The sequence below is a fragment of the Bidens hawaiensis genome, unplaced genomic scaffold (assembly GCF_021521415.1).
Source record: "Bidens hawaiensis isolate Kalapana, Puna unplaced genomic scaffold, B.hawaiensis_p1.1 tig00013426_1, whole genome shotgun sequence".
Classification (NCBI taxonomy): domain Eukaryota; kingdom Viridiplantae; phylum Streptophyta; class Magnoliopsida; order Asterales; family Asteraceae; genus Bidens; species Bidens hawaiensis.
The window spans coordinates 515,466-531,468 of record NW_027492138.1 but is presented as its reverse complement, the minus strand read 5'-3'; the positions used below and the strand labels follow the sequence as shown (position 1 = coordinate 531,468).

General features: G+C 34.5%; 1 protein-coding gene across 1 annotated transcript; it reads left to right on the top strand.

Annotated features, from left to right (window-relative positions):
- The first annotated feature begins 356 nt into the window (after positions 1-356).
- On the top strand, positions 357-755 carry LOC143544056 (16.9 kDa class I heat shock protein 3-like). The gene has a single exon (XM_077036224.1). It carries the CDS (start codon positions 357-359, stop codon positions 753-755), a length of 399 nt encoding a protein of 132 aa, XP_076892339.1.
- The last annotated feature ends 15,248 nt before the right edge of the window (positions 756-16,003 follow it).

The following is a 16,003-nucleotide window of genomic DNA, read 5'->3' as shown; positions in this document are numbered from 1 at the left end:
TCACTGACTAACAGTTAAAAAGTTGTTGAGTGAAACCGATACACATCTTATTAATGGAAAAAAAAAACTCATATGTCTACATAGTCGTGACTTAACAAGACGTTTTCCTTAAAAAACATTACGAATGTGATAACAATAAACTAACATCAACAATTATCTTAAAATAAGAAACAGAGATTTAAGAGGTTTCTAGTGAAAGAGCAATGGAGACAGATGGCCCCTTGAAGGTGCCAGACCCCTCTTTAATCACCTACAAATACCATCATCATAACAATATTATTCATATTCATCCATCATATATTGCCATAATCAATCAACTTTCAATCAATCAAACGTGCTCTTCTTGTTCCAAAACAATGTCAATCGTTTCACGCTTCTTAAGGGACCCCTTAGACGGTTTCTTTACGTCCGAGGAATCATATTATCCAGCTAGAATTGACTGGAAGGAGACACCGGAGTCCCACGTATTCAAAGCCGATTTACCGGGTTTGAAGAAGGAGGAGGTGAAGGTGGAGGTTGAAGAAAATAGGGTGCTACAGATCAGCGGAGAGAGAAGCCGAGAGAAAGAAGAGAATGACGATAAGTGGCACCGCGTTGAGAGGAGTTTTGGTAAGTTTGTGAGGAGTTTCAGGTTGCCCGAGAATGCGAAGGTGGATGAAGTCAAGGCTTCGATGGAGAACGGGGTTTTGACGGTGACGGTGCCGAAGCACGAGGTCAAGAAGCCTGAGGTGAAAGCCATTGAGATCTCTGGTTAAAGGTTGAGAGTGTTGTGGGGTTGAAGCTAGTGTTTATGATCATTTTGTGTTGGATAATAAAGAATGTGTGTGTGCATGGAAGTGAATGTAGTGTGTGAAATGTGGTTTGAAGCTATAAGTTTGTAACTTTTGTTTTTATTTGTCAAGAAATGAAATAAAGTTTAAATAATTATATTATTAATAATAAAAATAATATTGGCCGGATATTAATAATCTATGGGTCAATTATAATCTATAAATGCAATAAAATAAATGACAGTTCAACTTTCAGTTTAGATGTTAAGGACAATCTTTTTCCAACGGAGGAGTAACTTTGTCTGCTCTTAACTCTCACTTGTTTAGTTTCAATTTTCTAATTGAGATAAAATGAAATCACTTGTTTATTGGTGCACACAGGGTTACATTTTCGTTATATTGAGATTACCCATTTGCAACGAAAATGAATGTTAGGATCGATTGTCATATGTTTTATTTATATAAACACAAAATGAAACAGAAACTTGAATATCTAGAATTTTAGGAAATAGAATTTACATCATAATGGATGGTAGGCATGGTGGGAACTTAGGTACATTAGTTAAAACGATCTCACTTTAACTAAAGAAGTAATTTCATCTGCTCCTAACTCTTACTTGTATAATTTATTTACAAATAATTTATAACATTTTAATTTAGATAAAGCACACTCGTTTCTTTAATAGGGCAAACAAGGTTATGTTTTCGTCATATTGGAATTACACTTGGGAACGACGCAATCGCTTCTTTACTATGGCATAAAGACCATGTTATCTTTTCATTAAACTAGTATTACACTTGGCAATGAAAGAGAATGTTAGGAATGATGTTAGTCACTTCGTCATATTATTGATATGGATTATCACTGAGTCATAATAAAATTAGCAAAATCCAAGTTTGCTTTATATGTGTAAAATACAAAATGAAATAGAAACCTAAATATCTTAAATATTAGGAGTTGCATCATGGAATGTGGGCCTTTTGGGAATTTAGGTTTAGTGGTTAGGCCAGACACCTAAATGTTCATTTGAGTTAATGTCTGGCCCATTGAGACATAGTTCGTTGCAAAATTGTTTTAAAAGAGTACAATTGAAAGTTTTTAAGATTATAACTCATCAATCAAAAGTTAGGTACTTTAGTACGCGTTTATAAAGATATGGTTAATTGTAGTAGCAAATCGCTCCTCAAAGTAAAATTGTTATGAATGATTATCATGTTACGTGAGGATATGCTCATGTTAAGGATGATAGTTCATGACAAGAAATTTGACGTAAAATTAGTCAGATATTGGTTGACTGTTATAGCATGGTTAATAAGTTTGTTGTGTTTGAATTCACATGTCTAACTAGTTTAATAAATAACTCGTGTTTGAAATCAGAAAGATTATAACATATTTACAAACTGTCAACTTACTTATAACATGTAGATATTGTCACATCACAACATGCCAATCTTGTTTTGATGTGCCCAATCATTTGATCTGTTTAGATAAACAAGTTATGTATAATTTCATGTATGGGTTACATACATACACAATAATTACCTCTTACAAATCTAACTTAATGTAGAATTCAAACTCAAATATCTTACAAATTAAAAAAATGAATTATATATCTTATATATATAAGATTTTTAAACTTATACTTTAAAATGTGAACGACACGTATTTCACCAAACAATTGGTAAATTAATTGGGAAAAATCAACAAGACCTGAGAAAATGACAATTTTGACTTTTATACGTGGCCATGCGTTCCACACGTAATTTAGCTTTAAAAATTTCCCTTGAAACAAAATTATTAAACTAAATTTTCTTAACATAAAAAATAAAAACAAATACTTTTAATACTTAATGCAGCAAGTGTAAGATAAAATCATGAAATGGCTACCAAATTTCAATAAAGTTACTTCTTTTTTAACTATAAAAAGCACTCAAGTTATAATATTGCTTCATTTTTGTGAACTGATTCCTAGTTGTTTAAAATTAATGATTTATATTTACAAACAATTATGAAATTTTAGTTTTTAGTAAGGTTGTTTTTCCCTTCACAGTTAGCTCCTACTTCAGATTTTAAAAGTTAAAATAATCATTATATAATTACAAATATTCTATCTGTGTCATTTATGTCAATCGAATGATCGATTTCTGTTGTTAAAAAAATTAACCAACTTTTAATCGAACTATTGAGGATATATATCTGATTCTACATTTTTACATCCTTCTTTTTTTCATTAGTGTACTTACAAAAGAAAATAAAATGCAAATTATAATTGTCTCTATAAATAATGAAAGAAAACCCAAGTTGCATATAATTACAGAAAGAATAGTCCGAATGGATCCAGCCCAAAATTGTCTGCGACAAGCCTTTCAGTTCTCACATTCAATTTTGTACAATAAAAAAGGCTGATACCACAAGCAAATTGCAAGTCAAATTGGATTTTACTTATATTTTTAACTTATTACATTTTTAATAATAATTATTATTATTGGTATATCATATAGTGAGAAAATATATTAATTACTACTGGAGACAATTGTAGTTAAAAAAAACTACACAATAACTGAATAAGCAACGACTTTAATTCCCGCCCGAAAGTATCTACGTGTCACAAGATCGGTTCACAAATCACAATACATTCTTGCATGTCTCGTGTTGGACTTAATTGGACCGAACAATACGAACACTGATATTTGTGATAACTCACCACGACTCTTTCAACATAATTAAGAACGAGAACCATACAATAATCCTAAACCTGTTATGAGTACTAGTTATTATTAGAGGTGGCAATGTGAGTGGGTTGGGTTGGATATGGGTGATGGGCCAGGATGGGTATGGGTCAGGATGGATTTTTAAAATAGAGGGTTTGGATGGATATGGGTCAAGATGGGTAAAGCTAACCCATCTTGACTCAAGTGAAGGTTGACATACAAAGGGTTATAAAAACCCCTCAAAAAATATTCAAAAAAACTATTAAAAAAATAATAACTCAAAATATAAATAAAAAACGCAAAATGTAAAATAACTAAAATGTTTCTCACGTCATCCTCGTTCATTAAAAAAAACTCGTTTTGTACCTGTTTAGGTTCGAGTTTTTCAAGGGTTTTTTTTCGGTTCGTTTTTTTTTTCATTTCGGTCGGTGTCGGTATCTGCTCGGTTTCAATGATTTCGGTACGATTTCTCGGTTTTTTCGGTTGCAGTGTTGTTTTGTTTTAGTAAGTTTTTTCGGTTTCATTTCGTTTCGATTCATTTTGTTTTATTTTGGTCGGCTACATTTCAGTTTCTTTGTTTCGTTTTGGTAAGCTTTTTGATTGCATTTCGCTTTTTTTTTTGTTTCGTTTTGGTCAAATTTTCGGTGTCATATCGGTTTTTTTGGTATCGTTTTGGTCGTTTTTCTATTTCGGTTCAGTTTCGTTTTAGTTTTTTTGTTTCGTTTTGGTAAGCTTTTTGATTGCATGTCGCTTTTTTTTGTTTCGTTTTGGTCAGATTTTCGGTGTCATATCGGTTTTTTTTTGTATCGTTTTGGTCGTTTTTCTATTTCAATTCAGTTTCGTTTCGGTTTTTTTGTTTCGTTTTGGTCGGTTCAGTGTTTTCGTTTTGTTTTGGTTAGCTTTTCAGTTGCATTTCGCTTTTTTTTTTGTTTCGTTTTGGTCAACTTTTCGGTTTCATATCGGTTTTTTTGTTTCGTTTTGGTCGTTATCTATTTCGATTCGGTTTTGTTTCGGTTTGGTCGATCCGGTGTTTTTGTTTAGTTTTGGTTAGCTTTTCGGTTGCATTTCGCTTTTTTTGTTTCGTTTTGGTCGTTTTGCTATTTCGGTTCAGTTTCGTTTTTGTTTTTTTTTTGTTTCGTTCTAGTCGGTTCGGGGTTTTTGTTTCGTTTTGATCATTTTTTGGGTTTCGGATGAGTTTTATTTCGCACGTGATAGTTTGGGTATTTTGAATTAGATAAATTTTGAATAACTTGGATATTTTGTTTTGACCCATTCTAACCTATAAATGAAACTCACTTGTATATTTACAACCCATCCTGACCCACTTGAAGAATTTTTATGATCCATCATAACTCATTTAACTTTTAAAATTTATCCATCTTGACCCAAAACAATCCATTTGGGTTGGGTTTGCCACCCTTAGTTATTATGGTTATCAACACCTAAAATAGATTTGGCTTATTCTTCAAATTTTCCCATCCCTATATAATATTCTATTGTATCTCATTGTATTATATACATCTTATTAATGAAATCTCTCTCTTTCTCCCTACATGTTCATCTCTTACTCTTTTGCTATTAGGCTAGTTTCACAACACGTTATCAGCATGAAGCTATGACAATTTATTTGTCACCGTTTCATCAAAGCATGTTATGTTAAGTGTATCGTACAATTATCTTCGGCCATTTGAATGATTTATAAGGTACGTCAATTGCAACTTATACATTCTTTGTACTTGCCTGCAAATTTATATATTTTGATTGGTATTGGGTTGCTAGTAGGGCAAAAGCGGCTTAACTATCCTAAACTTCAATTATGTGAATTGAATTGGTTTTGGTTGTAGTACTTTTCTTTTTTTTTTCTAAGACAAGTCACTAAATAGATTGGTGTTCAATAACTAATAGGAAGATATTGCATCTTTTCGTTGAGTTTCAACCATGTAAATTAAAAAAAAAAAGATATAAAACAAAAGAGTAAGATACTGTGTGAAATAACTAAACCGGATATTAAGAATATTATGGTTTTGAATCAATCTAATTTTATTTGCAATGCTTATATATATAATAAATAGTATTTTTTTAGAATATATTTTTCTTAAAGTTGTCATGTACAAGTAATAAAGATTATTCAAGTATATATCATGTTGACAAATTAAATTCGGGAAATTTCTTTTGAAATTAATGTATAAAATTTTTAGGATTCTTGAATTTAAAGATTGTTTAAGTAACAATCAAAATAGTTCTAATTTGTAATCTTTATAATGGTAATCGCCTAGGCTATTAACAGTGGATAATCATCTTAATAAATTTTTGGATGAAAATTATAAGTTTGAAAGCTTAGTATTCTTATCTTAATATACATTTTGAACCAGTGTTGTTTTTGGCTTTGAATCCACCATATGAATATTGTAACTTAATTGATTTTATATTTGGTTTTTTTTATCTACCTTGATATTTGTATGTGTTTATATCATAACTTTATTAATATGATATATGAATTGTATATGATTCGATAATATGTGAGGTAAAATATATATTTGCAAATTAACTTTACATCAAGATTTATTATTACAAACTAGATTCTTAATATATTTTGAAATTATTTCTAGATCTTATACTAGAAATACAATTTTCTTTTGCCAAAAGAAAAGCACAAATAACTTAAGTAACGTTTGATATAAAAATTATAATGTTAAATGACTTTCTTAAAAAGAAAAGAAATGTTTTTTAAGAAAAAATATTTAAAATCTCCTATTTGATTGGTAGTGGGTTACTTAAATATTTGATGGTGATGATTTTTACTTATTCTAAAGTTTGATTTAATTAATTATGTGAGTAATGGTATATTGGGTTGGGTGCTTGTGTTGTAGTATGCCTTCATGTCCATACCCTCTTCAAAATATAAAATAGGTTGGTTTTCTATAATTAGTCGAAAGAGATAGTATGTTCTCATTGAATTTTCAACCATATAAATTTGAGTAAATATGCGAATTGTATTAACCATAGAAGTAATAAATGTGAAATATATAATTGCCACGGCTATCCATATGTGAAAATTTATAATTCGGTTTAATAAGAATATAAGAATCGTAAAAGCTTTGGAAAATTTTCAGGAATAAAGTTCAATTTATAATATATTTTTCTTGGCCACAAGTATCAACCAAACATATATTTTTTTGTTTAGAACTATGAACATATATGCACATGATTTAATTTATAATATATTTTATAATGTAACTCAATAACTTGTTACAAATTAGTGGGATATTATTTTGGTATAAATATGAGGTTTATACAAATCCTTAGTAACTTTAGACGATGGTACATCTTTTATTTAAGTAAACTCAAAGTTTATGTTATGTATATATATTCCATAAATATGATATTTCTTGAGTAAACTTAGTTTATTTTCAAGTATGTGTATGATTCATTAGTAACATTATTTCTGGCGCTGAATTTTACTAAAATAAACATATGACTCAATTAACGCAGTGGTGATCACTTGGTATTGACATATGTATCTTTGTAATATATGTTATTGTTTTGATTGCTAATTATTGTTGATTTAATAAATACTTACACTTATTTTGTTATAGAATTCTTTTGTATGATTATCGTATTATTAACTATAATGTTATTGCATAGAGCTTTATTATTACTTGTTTTATTTGGTGAAATTATAGTGCATACTATAATCATAATTTCTTGTATTGCATAATTTGTTCTTTTGATATATGTTGTTTTCAAGATGTTATAGTTTATTAATGAGCATCGAAAAAAAAGTTGCAATTACTACCACTATCATGAAGTATTATAATCATATTTGGATTATAGTAAAAGATCCACTTGTTTACATCTGAAGTGGCATTCTTCATAAATCTCATTATTGAATGTTATACAATATTAACATGATCAACTTATATTATCCGTTCATGTAATTACTTCTCAATACTTATTATATAAAGAGAAGATTAATTATGAGAAAAAACCGGATAAGACTATTTTTCATTTGTCAAACCTCATATATGCTCCTGAAGTAGCATATCATTAAATCGTATGAAACATTTGAGGTGATTTAGTATCAGTGTTCGAGAAAATTAATTATGAATAAATACTATTCCCTGAAGTGAATGTGATTTTGTATAGATCGATGCGATCATGGACATGGATCGGCCATTTATAATTATGGTCATGATAATAATGAGATCGACCACTACAAGTGGCAAAGTTATTGATCCTATATGAGATGAAATTTGTAGAAATAACAAAGTGAAATAACATGATCACTTGAAACGATAATACAATGTTATCTCATAGTCATAGTCTTTCATTAAAGAAGCATAATACATATACGATCATAAACTTGAAGTTTATGGATCATGATTATCTAATGGCACAGCCGGTTAGACCACACCGAGTCAATGATGTGAAATTTGTTAAGGAACCAAAAGATTCTTCATAATAATTATACATGTAATATTGCTCTCTAGGGAAATCATTTGTTTACCAAATGAAGGAGGGTGTGAATCCTAGATGTTATGGAATTGAGAAAAGGATACACATATCCTAACATGATACCATTTAGTGTTTTCAAAATCGATGCATCGTCTAAATGGTTATCAAGATCGCAACTTGAAGTTTGCATGATCTATGGCTTATCTAATAAGATAGCAAGCATATTATTCCATATTGGTGTATTTACATTCGGTTATAATTTGATTCCCAAGTTAATAATGATCATTGGAATAAGTGTTGAACTTCATAACGTATTATGTTCTAACATAAATTGTTTTGTTAAAGACGATTACTCAACGTCTATAATTTGTTGCAAATACAATATCACAAGAACAAAGGTTCATGTTTGAATTTGAGTACATATGATTTTACATGTCTTAGAAACTAATTCACATCAAGCCAACAAGTTATGATACTTCCTCCCCATTATAATTGGTTTTTGGTTAGTAACCAAGCAATTCTCATCTAATATTTCGTCTGTGTTATATACTGAAATTAATCCACCATAAAACACAAAGATGAGGTCACAAAGGAAATTTGGAATTTATGTCGGTATTAAATATTATTTATGATTATATACTTAGAGCCACTAATGAGATATTTGCTTATGGCTCATTAGTTTTCACTTTAGTGAATCAACATTCCCAACATTAGGGGGAGATATAAAGCAGTTGGAATGAGTTATCATTGATCCTCAAACTAAATTATATGAACTAAAAGTTCAAAGGATAATTCATGAATAAAGATTAACGAATGAATTACCGGACGATTCACTGACCAAAAGAGAGTGTCTAGCTAAGACACCTATATGAACTGCTAATGCTCCAATTAATAAATGTCCCAGAAAGACAAACGCATATTGATAATAAGTCTAATGCACACTTGTAGCGTGGTAGATTGATCGGTTCCAAATGTAAAATTTCCTCGAAAATTGGAGCAAGTAATAAAGATGGTCAAGTCGAGGTGCAGTAAAAGGTCTCTTGAAAGAGATTAGACATGATGGTTCTTGAAAAACCTCAGGTACCTGAAAACAAAGAGTTCTCAATAAATTATATTGTATCATGTCTAAAAAGATATATGGAATCGAAATAAAGTCGACGTCACTATTCTTATATATATAATTAGCGCTTGAAATGATGAGGATCAAGATTTTAAATATGCCTATGAAAAATGATTGGCCAAAGCGGAAAGACGCAAACAGGGCAGAGTTGAATTCTCTAAATAACGGAAAGTTTTGGACCAGCAGTCCGTACAACTAAATTTGTAAAATGTGTTAGATACAAACGGGTATTGTATATGTGTTATGAAAATTCATCAAGTGATATAAGGCAAAATTGATGCAAGACCCATGATTAATTATGAGGAGACACATTCTCCAATGGTGGAAGCAATGACTTTCCGATAACTAAACAGTCTGGTAATATAATGAGAGAATTTATATGCGTCTAATAAATATTGTTATTCAGTTGATACTGAAAGTTCATAAGAAAATCCATGAAGGATTTGAATGATCAAATCATGTAAAGTAAGTTCTCGAGAACACAATGATTGTTGTGTATAGAGTCATATTTGAATACTTTACGATTATTGAATATGTCGAACATAAATGGAACTCCTGAAGAGTTTCCTAAGGTAATTGAATACTTGAAAAATTAATTGATTATTTGCATCAACAAGCATATACATAGAAGAGAATGTACGTGATGAGTACAATATCTTAATAAACAAATAAATCGTACAATATGGATTTTTGATATGTGATACAAAATGATGTGTTAATGAGAAAATTATGCAACAAAAATCCTTGAAAAGTGAATGCGTATGCATATTTGTCATAAAAAGAAGTCCATGATAGATTGGTGAATGCATGGATTTATGCTTATTACGTATGGAATAAATTATACGAATTGAGTTTGACACAAATCAAGAGATATTAGTCATACTTTTATCAAAATTTTACTCTTAAAGGTTCATATAATCACAGTTTACAGTGATGATGTACACATCATCGAGAGAAACTGCAGAACTTTTAAAAGAAGAATTTTTGAAATACCTTGACACGATGTGATTATTGCTCGACCTGCAGTTTGAGTATATGTGTATCAATCTATCAAAGTCCATCTAAAATTGTTGAGACAATTTACCAAAGACAAGATTCATTCTTTGAGTATGTTAAAGGATGTCCAACAATGCACTCTATATCATTTCCTATCATAATATGAAACATTATTGGTTCAAAAGTATCATAATTTAATGCATATGGGCATTAATATGTGATGCTAACTATACATGATTTTTATATCTTTTATTTATATTTATCGGCATGTGTCCAGCTAAGAGACATCAGAATGAGTTAATACATATATTACAGGTATGAAATAATTGAGTTTATATCTTACTAATCCACCAAAACAAGTTTGGTTAGTCTTGTAGATACAGAGAAACACAACAGGGTCATGAATACAATTGTATATGTTTACAAGATGAGGTGATAGAAGTTTTCACGTGAAGATCATGCAACATTGTTCAACTTCAAGATTCGCATGTCATGGGACCAAGACGCAAATGATTGAGTACAAAAGTTACGAAGCTTTCACATAAGATTTTTACTTACTATTTTAATTGACATATAAATCAGGGGGAGACAATACGCGCTGCACTCTTTTTCCCTTAGCTATGGTTTTGTCTCAATGGGTTTTCCTAGCAAGGTTTTTAATGAGGCAGCATCCCGAAGTGTATGAAGTTGATAACCAAGGGGGAGTGTTATGAATAATAGTTATTATGGTTATCAACACCTAAAATAGATTTGGCTTATTCTCCAAGTTTTCCCATCCCTATATAATATTCTATTGTATCTCATTGTATTATATACATCTTATTAATGAAATCTCCCTCTTTCTCCCTACATGTTCATCTCTTACTCTTTTGCTATTAGGCTAGTTTCACAACAAAACCATATATTTATGGAAAATTGGATTTTAATAATCCCAACTTAATGCAGTTGGCCGATAATAATCCCAACTTTGAAAATAGCTGTCACTGATCCCAACTTTCACACTATTTGTTTTCATTGGACCTCCGTTAAAAAAAACTTAACGACGTTATTTTAGGGCTTTTGTTCGGAATGAGGATACGAGTCGATGATGTAAAACTTACCATCAAACGATGGGTCCAAATGACTAAATGATGCTTCAATTCCGATGCTTAAACTTTTAATTAACAAAAATTAAATTGTTTAAAGCGTCATTTCGAGTTAAGTTTTACATAAGTCGATTCATATTCTCATTCTAATCAAAAGCCCTAAAATATCAATCTAAAATTTGAAAAAAACTTAACGTCGTTAAATTTTTTTTAACGGAGGTCTAATAAAAACAAATAGTGTGAAAGTTGGGACCAGTGACAGCTATTTTTAAAGTTGAGATTATTATCGGCCAACTGCACTAAGTTGGGATTATTAAAATCCAATTTTCCTATATTTATACTAAACTATAATTTGCTCACCAAGCTAGACTCCTATCCTGATTAGACTCAAACTAAAAGGCTTTATCAAGATTAATCCTTCATCTATGAACAAGGAAAATAGGAATGGTTGCCATGGTGGTCATTGATGGGTACCTCCTCGGTTCCAATGGAAACACCAGCGTCTTCGTAACGTCCAGTGACGAAGCTTAAACGGTAACTTCGAAAGGGCCGGACTAAAACACGCATACCAAAATTTATAAACGGCGAGGGGCGGGCTCAAATTTTTGGACGAAAATTGGTAAATTTACACTACGTATAAATACTTCCAAATAAAAACGGATTAACATCATTTTGGCAATTAGGTTATAAAATATCACAAAATTAGAAGTAAAATATTGATCAAAGATGAAACAAGTAAAAATATAAAAATGAAACAAGTAGAAAATATACAAGAACAATCTTTTTCTATTATTGGCATGTTCTTTCGATATCCAATTTTTTTTCCCACACGATGGGAATACATGTGTTAAAACAACAAATGTTTTATATAAAGAGATTTTCTCAAATTTATAAATTTGAAATTCCATACTTCTTATTACTAATAAATATGTTCATTGTTTTTATCTTTAATTTTGTTTATTTATTTCAAATAACGAATTCTATTTATTTTTATCATTTGACAAATTTTATGTAACACAGGTTCAAAATGCTAGCTATAATAATACATGCATTCATATTATTGACTGAATTGTTGTCCTACCTAAGAAATAAATCCAACCGAGCTATTCAATAAGTCATATTAAACCAGTTTTGTTAACTTGCCCAATACATAAACATTTAGGTTTTTAACTAAATAATTTCGGCCCAAAAGTTAAGTTTTTAACTCTTCCATACTACACAGTACTATTATATTTGTTAAAAAGAATATTAAAGAAACACATTACTATTATATTTGTTAAAAGGAATATTAAAGCATTCCAACCAGTCACAGAAAAAAGCGAGCGTGACTTCTCCAAGGCCTTTAGACCTACTGCTACAAACGCAGGAAGGTCAAAATTTGCAAGGGACATTGCAGAAGCAATCGCCCCGAGGAGTGCCAAACAAATGTCCAATATTGGCACATACGATGGTCTATCCGACCCAGATGACCATCTGAACAGGTTCATTGCGGGGGCAACCGTCAGTAACTGGACGGAACCCACGTGGTGCTACATGTTCCAGATGACTCTGGTAGGAGCAGCCAGGGCATGGTTCGACCGTTTACCGGTCCACCACATTTATGACTGGGCAGACTTCCAGAACAAGTTCAGTCAACAGTTTAGTCAACAGAGGAAACACACTGAGGAGCAGTGGACGATCCTCAACTGTGTCAGAGAAGAGGATGAATCCTTACTGGACTTCATCACCCGCTTCAACTCCAAGAAGGTGAGTCTGGGCAACATCAGTGAAGACCTCGTTCGCGCCGCTTTCATTCAGGGCGCTGAATACCCAGAACTCATCCGCACTCTGACGGGTAAAGACGGTATGCCATCCACGTGGGATGCCATAATGACGGCAGCCAAGCGCTTTGCCGAAACAGAGAAACAGCTGGGAAGAGATCTCCCCCACAATACAAACCTCTACACGCAGAGGACAAGGGAGAATAATGTAAGAACCGCCCGGCTAAACAAAAAGAGGCGGCAAGGTATTTGGCAGTCAAGGATAAACTTTGACGCCCCCTCAAGCTCTCGCCCTCTGGTTGGCGGAAGGGACAAAACGCACCCTTTGAACCGGAAAAAACCGCTGGACGCCACTCACCAAGAGCGTCACGGAGATATTTGCCACGGAAAAACTGCCATGGCCAAAAGCTCCAGTGATCCGACAGAAACCCAATGCGGATCAAAGCAAGTCTTGTGACTTCCATGGGACAAAGGGCCATAGCACTGAGGAGTGCACATCCTTGAGGGACATCGTCGAGACATTCGTCAAGGATGGGAGGCTCGCACACCTCGTGGCATCTATCAAGAAGGGAGGAAGGAACGACAACAGGTACAGGGGTAACGGACGGAAGCCCGTCGACATTAGCATCAACATGGTCCATGGTAAGGTCAGAGGAAGAAAGAGACCAATGACCGAACCATGCGCATGGAAGGAAGCAGAAGTGCGCTTCCCGCGAGTGCCGGGAGGCCCAAACAAAGAAGGCCCCATTGTCATTAAAAGCCAGCTGGGGCACTACATCACCTCCCGCACCCTCGTTGACAATGGCGCATCGTCGACAGTGATGTACAGGCAGTTCTTCGACAAGCTCGATGATGAAGACAAGGAACGCCTGGAGACGGTCTACGCTTCAATGGAAGGGTTTGACGGCAGCATGAACACTCCCTTGGGCATCCTATCTTTCCCCGTCACTCTCACTGATGGGAATTATTCACGCACGGAGGATGTGGATTTTGTTGTGATGAAAAAACCACATCATACGTATGACATCCTATTCGGGAGAGACGGGATGGCAAGATTCAACGCTGTGGTATCCTCAGTCCACGGCATGATGGGATGGCCAACAACTGAAGGCGTAGCGATGATCACGGGCATTCCCCAGGTATGCATCGCATCTGTCTCCTCTAAACCCAAACCGAAGATGGCCAAACAAACCATCACTGAGCCTGAACAGTGGGCATTCAATGGGAAATATCCCGATCAGGCCGTTACCATTGGCCCGACAATTGTTGATCCAACACGCACCTTACTCAAGCGCTTACTGCAGCGAAACGCAGACATCTTCGCGTGGACACCAGCCGACATGACTGGTGTACCCCGGGGAAAGGCAGAGCATAAGCTCAAATGCGATCCGGCCGTAACGCCGATCGTACAAAAGCGCAGAGTAATGGGGCCCGAGCAAACCAACGCGTGCAGAACCCAAGTCAAGGAACTCCTTGATGCGGGCATCGTGCGCGTTAGCAAATATCAAACATGGGTTGCAAATCCCGTAATGGTACCGAAGAATAACAAACAATGGCGCATGTGCATAGATTTCAAAGATTTGAATAAAGCATGCCCCAAAGATTGTTATCCGTTGCCAGAAATTGATCTCAAGGTGGATTCGGTGGCACCATTTCGCCTTAAATGCTTCTTGGATGCGTATAAGGGGTACCATCAAATCCACATGGCTGTGGATGACCAGGACAAAACCGCCTTTCGGACGCCCGATGGCACATTTTGTTATAAAATGATGCCGTTCGGACTTAAGAACGCGGGGTCCACGTACCAACGACTAATGGACAAAGAGTTTCACGCCCAAATTGGGAGAAACTTGGAAGTCTATATGGATGATTTGGTCATCAAAAGCCCCGAGCCAGAGACGATGTTGAAAGACATTGAGGAAACTTTCAACACGCTCAGAAAGATAAACATGAAGCTCAACCCGAGCAAGTGTTCATTTGGGGTGGAAGAAGGGAAGTTCTTAGGGGTCATTATTACTAAAGATGGCTTCAGAGCGAACCCTGAAAAGGTCGAAGCCATTGTCAAAATGGAATCACCTACCACCATAAAACAGGCTCAAACACTTAATGGACGACTAGTCGCGCTTAACCGCTTTTTGGCAAACCATGCGGATAGGTCGTTCCCTTTTGTGTCAACACTAAGAAATTGTTTAAAGAAAACGCACTTCCGCTGGACACCAGAAGCGGAAGCAGCTTTCCAGGAGATTCGATCACGCCTGATCGAACTCCCAACACTCACAGCACCACAAGCGGGAGAGGAGTTAATCCTATACCTCTCCGCAACAGATAGAGCAACCGGGGCAGTCCTGCTTGTAGAACGAAAAGGCATCCAGATGCCAATCTATTATGTTAGCCGCGTGCTGGCAGACGCGGAAACCCGGTACTCTACCCTGGAAAAACTGGTCTTGGCACTTATACACGCTTCACGCAGGTTGAGACGATATTTCCAGGGTCACCCAATCACTATTCTCACCAACTTCAAACTCTCAAATGTTCTAGGCAAACCCGAGTTATCGGGACGCCTAGCCAAATGGGCAATTGAATTGGGAGAATATGCGATTCAATACAAGCCGAGACCAGCCATTAAAGGCCAGGTCCTGGCTGATTTTATTGCCGAAGTCCCCGCTGCGCGGGAGAAAGAGTGCCAGGAGGAGGTTCAACCCTCCCCAGCACACGAAATCGATGAGGTCTGGCGACTCTATACTGATGGAGCAGCTAGTAACGAGGGTTCAGGCGCAGGGTTAAAATTAACAAACCCAGCAGGCCAGGAATATACTTATGCTATTCGGCTGGATTTCCCAAGTACGAATAACGAAGCTGAATATGAAGCATTCCTGGCCGGATTGAGGATTGCGCGTAAAATGGGTGTAAAAAATTTGGAAGCCCATGTAGATTCCATGCTAGTGGCAAACCAAATAAACGGGACGTACACGGCTGTAAATGACACAATGGCCCTGTACCTTGCCCAGGCCAAAGCCATCATGCGCGATTTTAATGATTGTAAAGTGATACATGTCAAGCGCAGCGAAAACAAATCTGCGGATGCGTTAAGCAAGCTTGCATCAC

Coding starts and splice junctions, on each gene's coding strand:
- LOC143544056 (XM_077036224.1), top strand. CDS start 357: ATGTCAATCGTTTCACGCTTCTTAAGGGACCCCTTAGACGGTTTCTTT.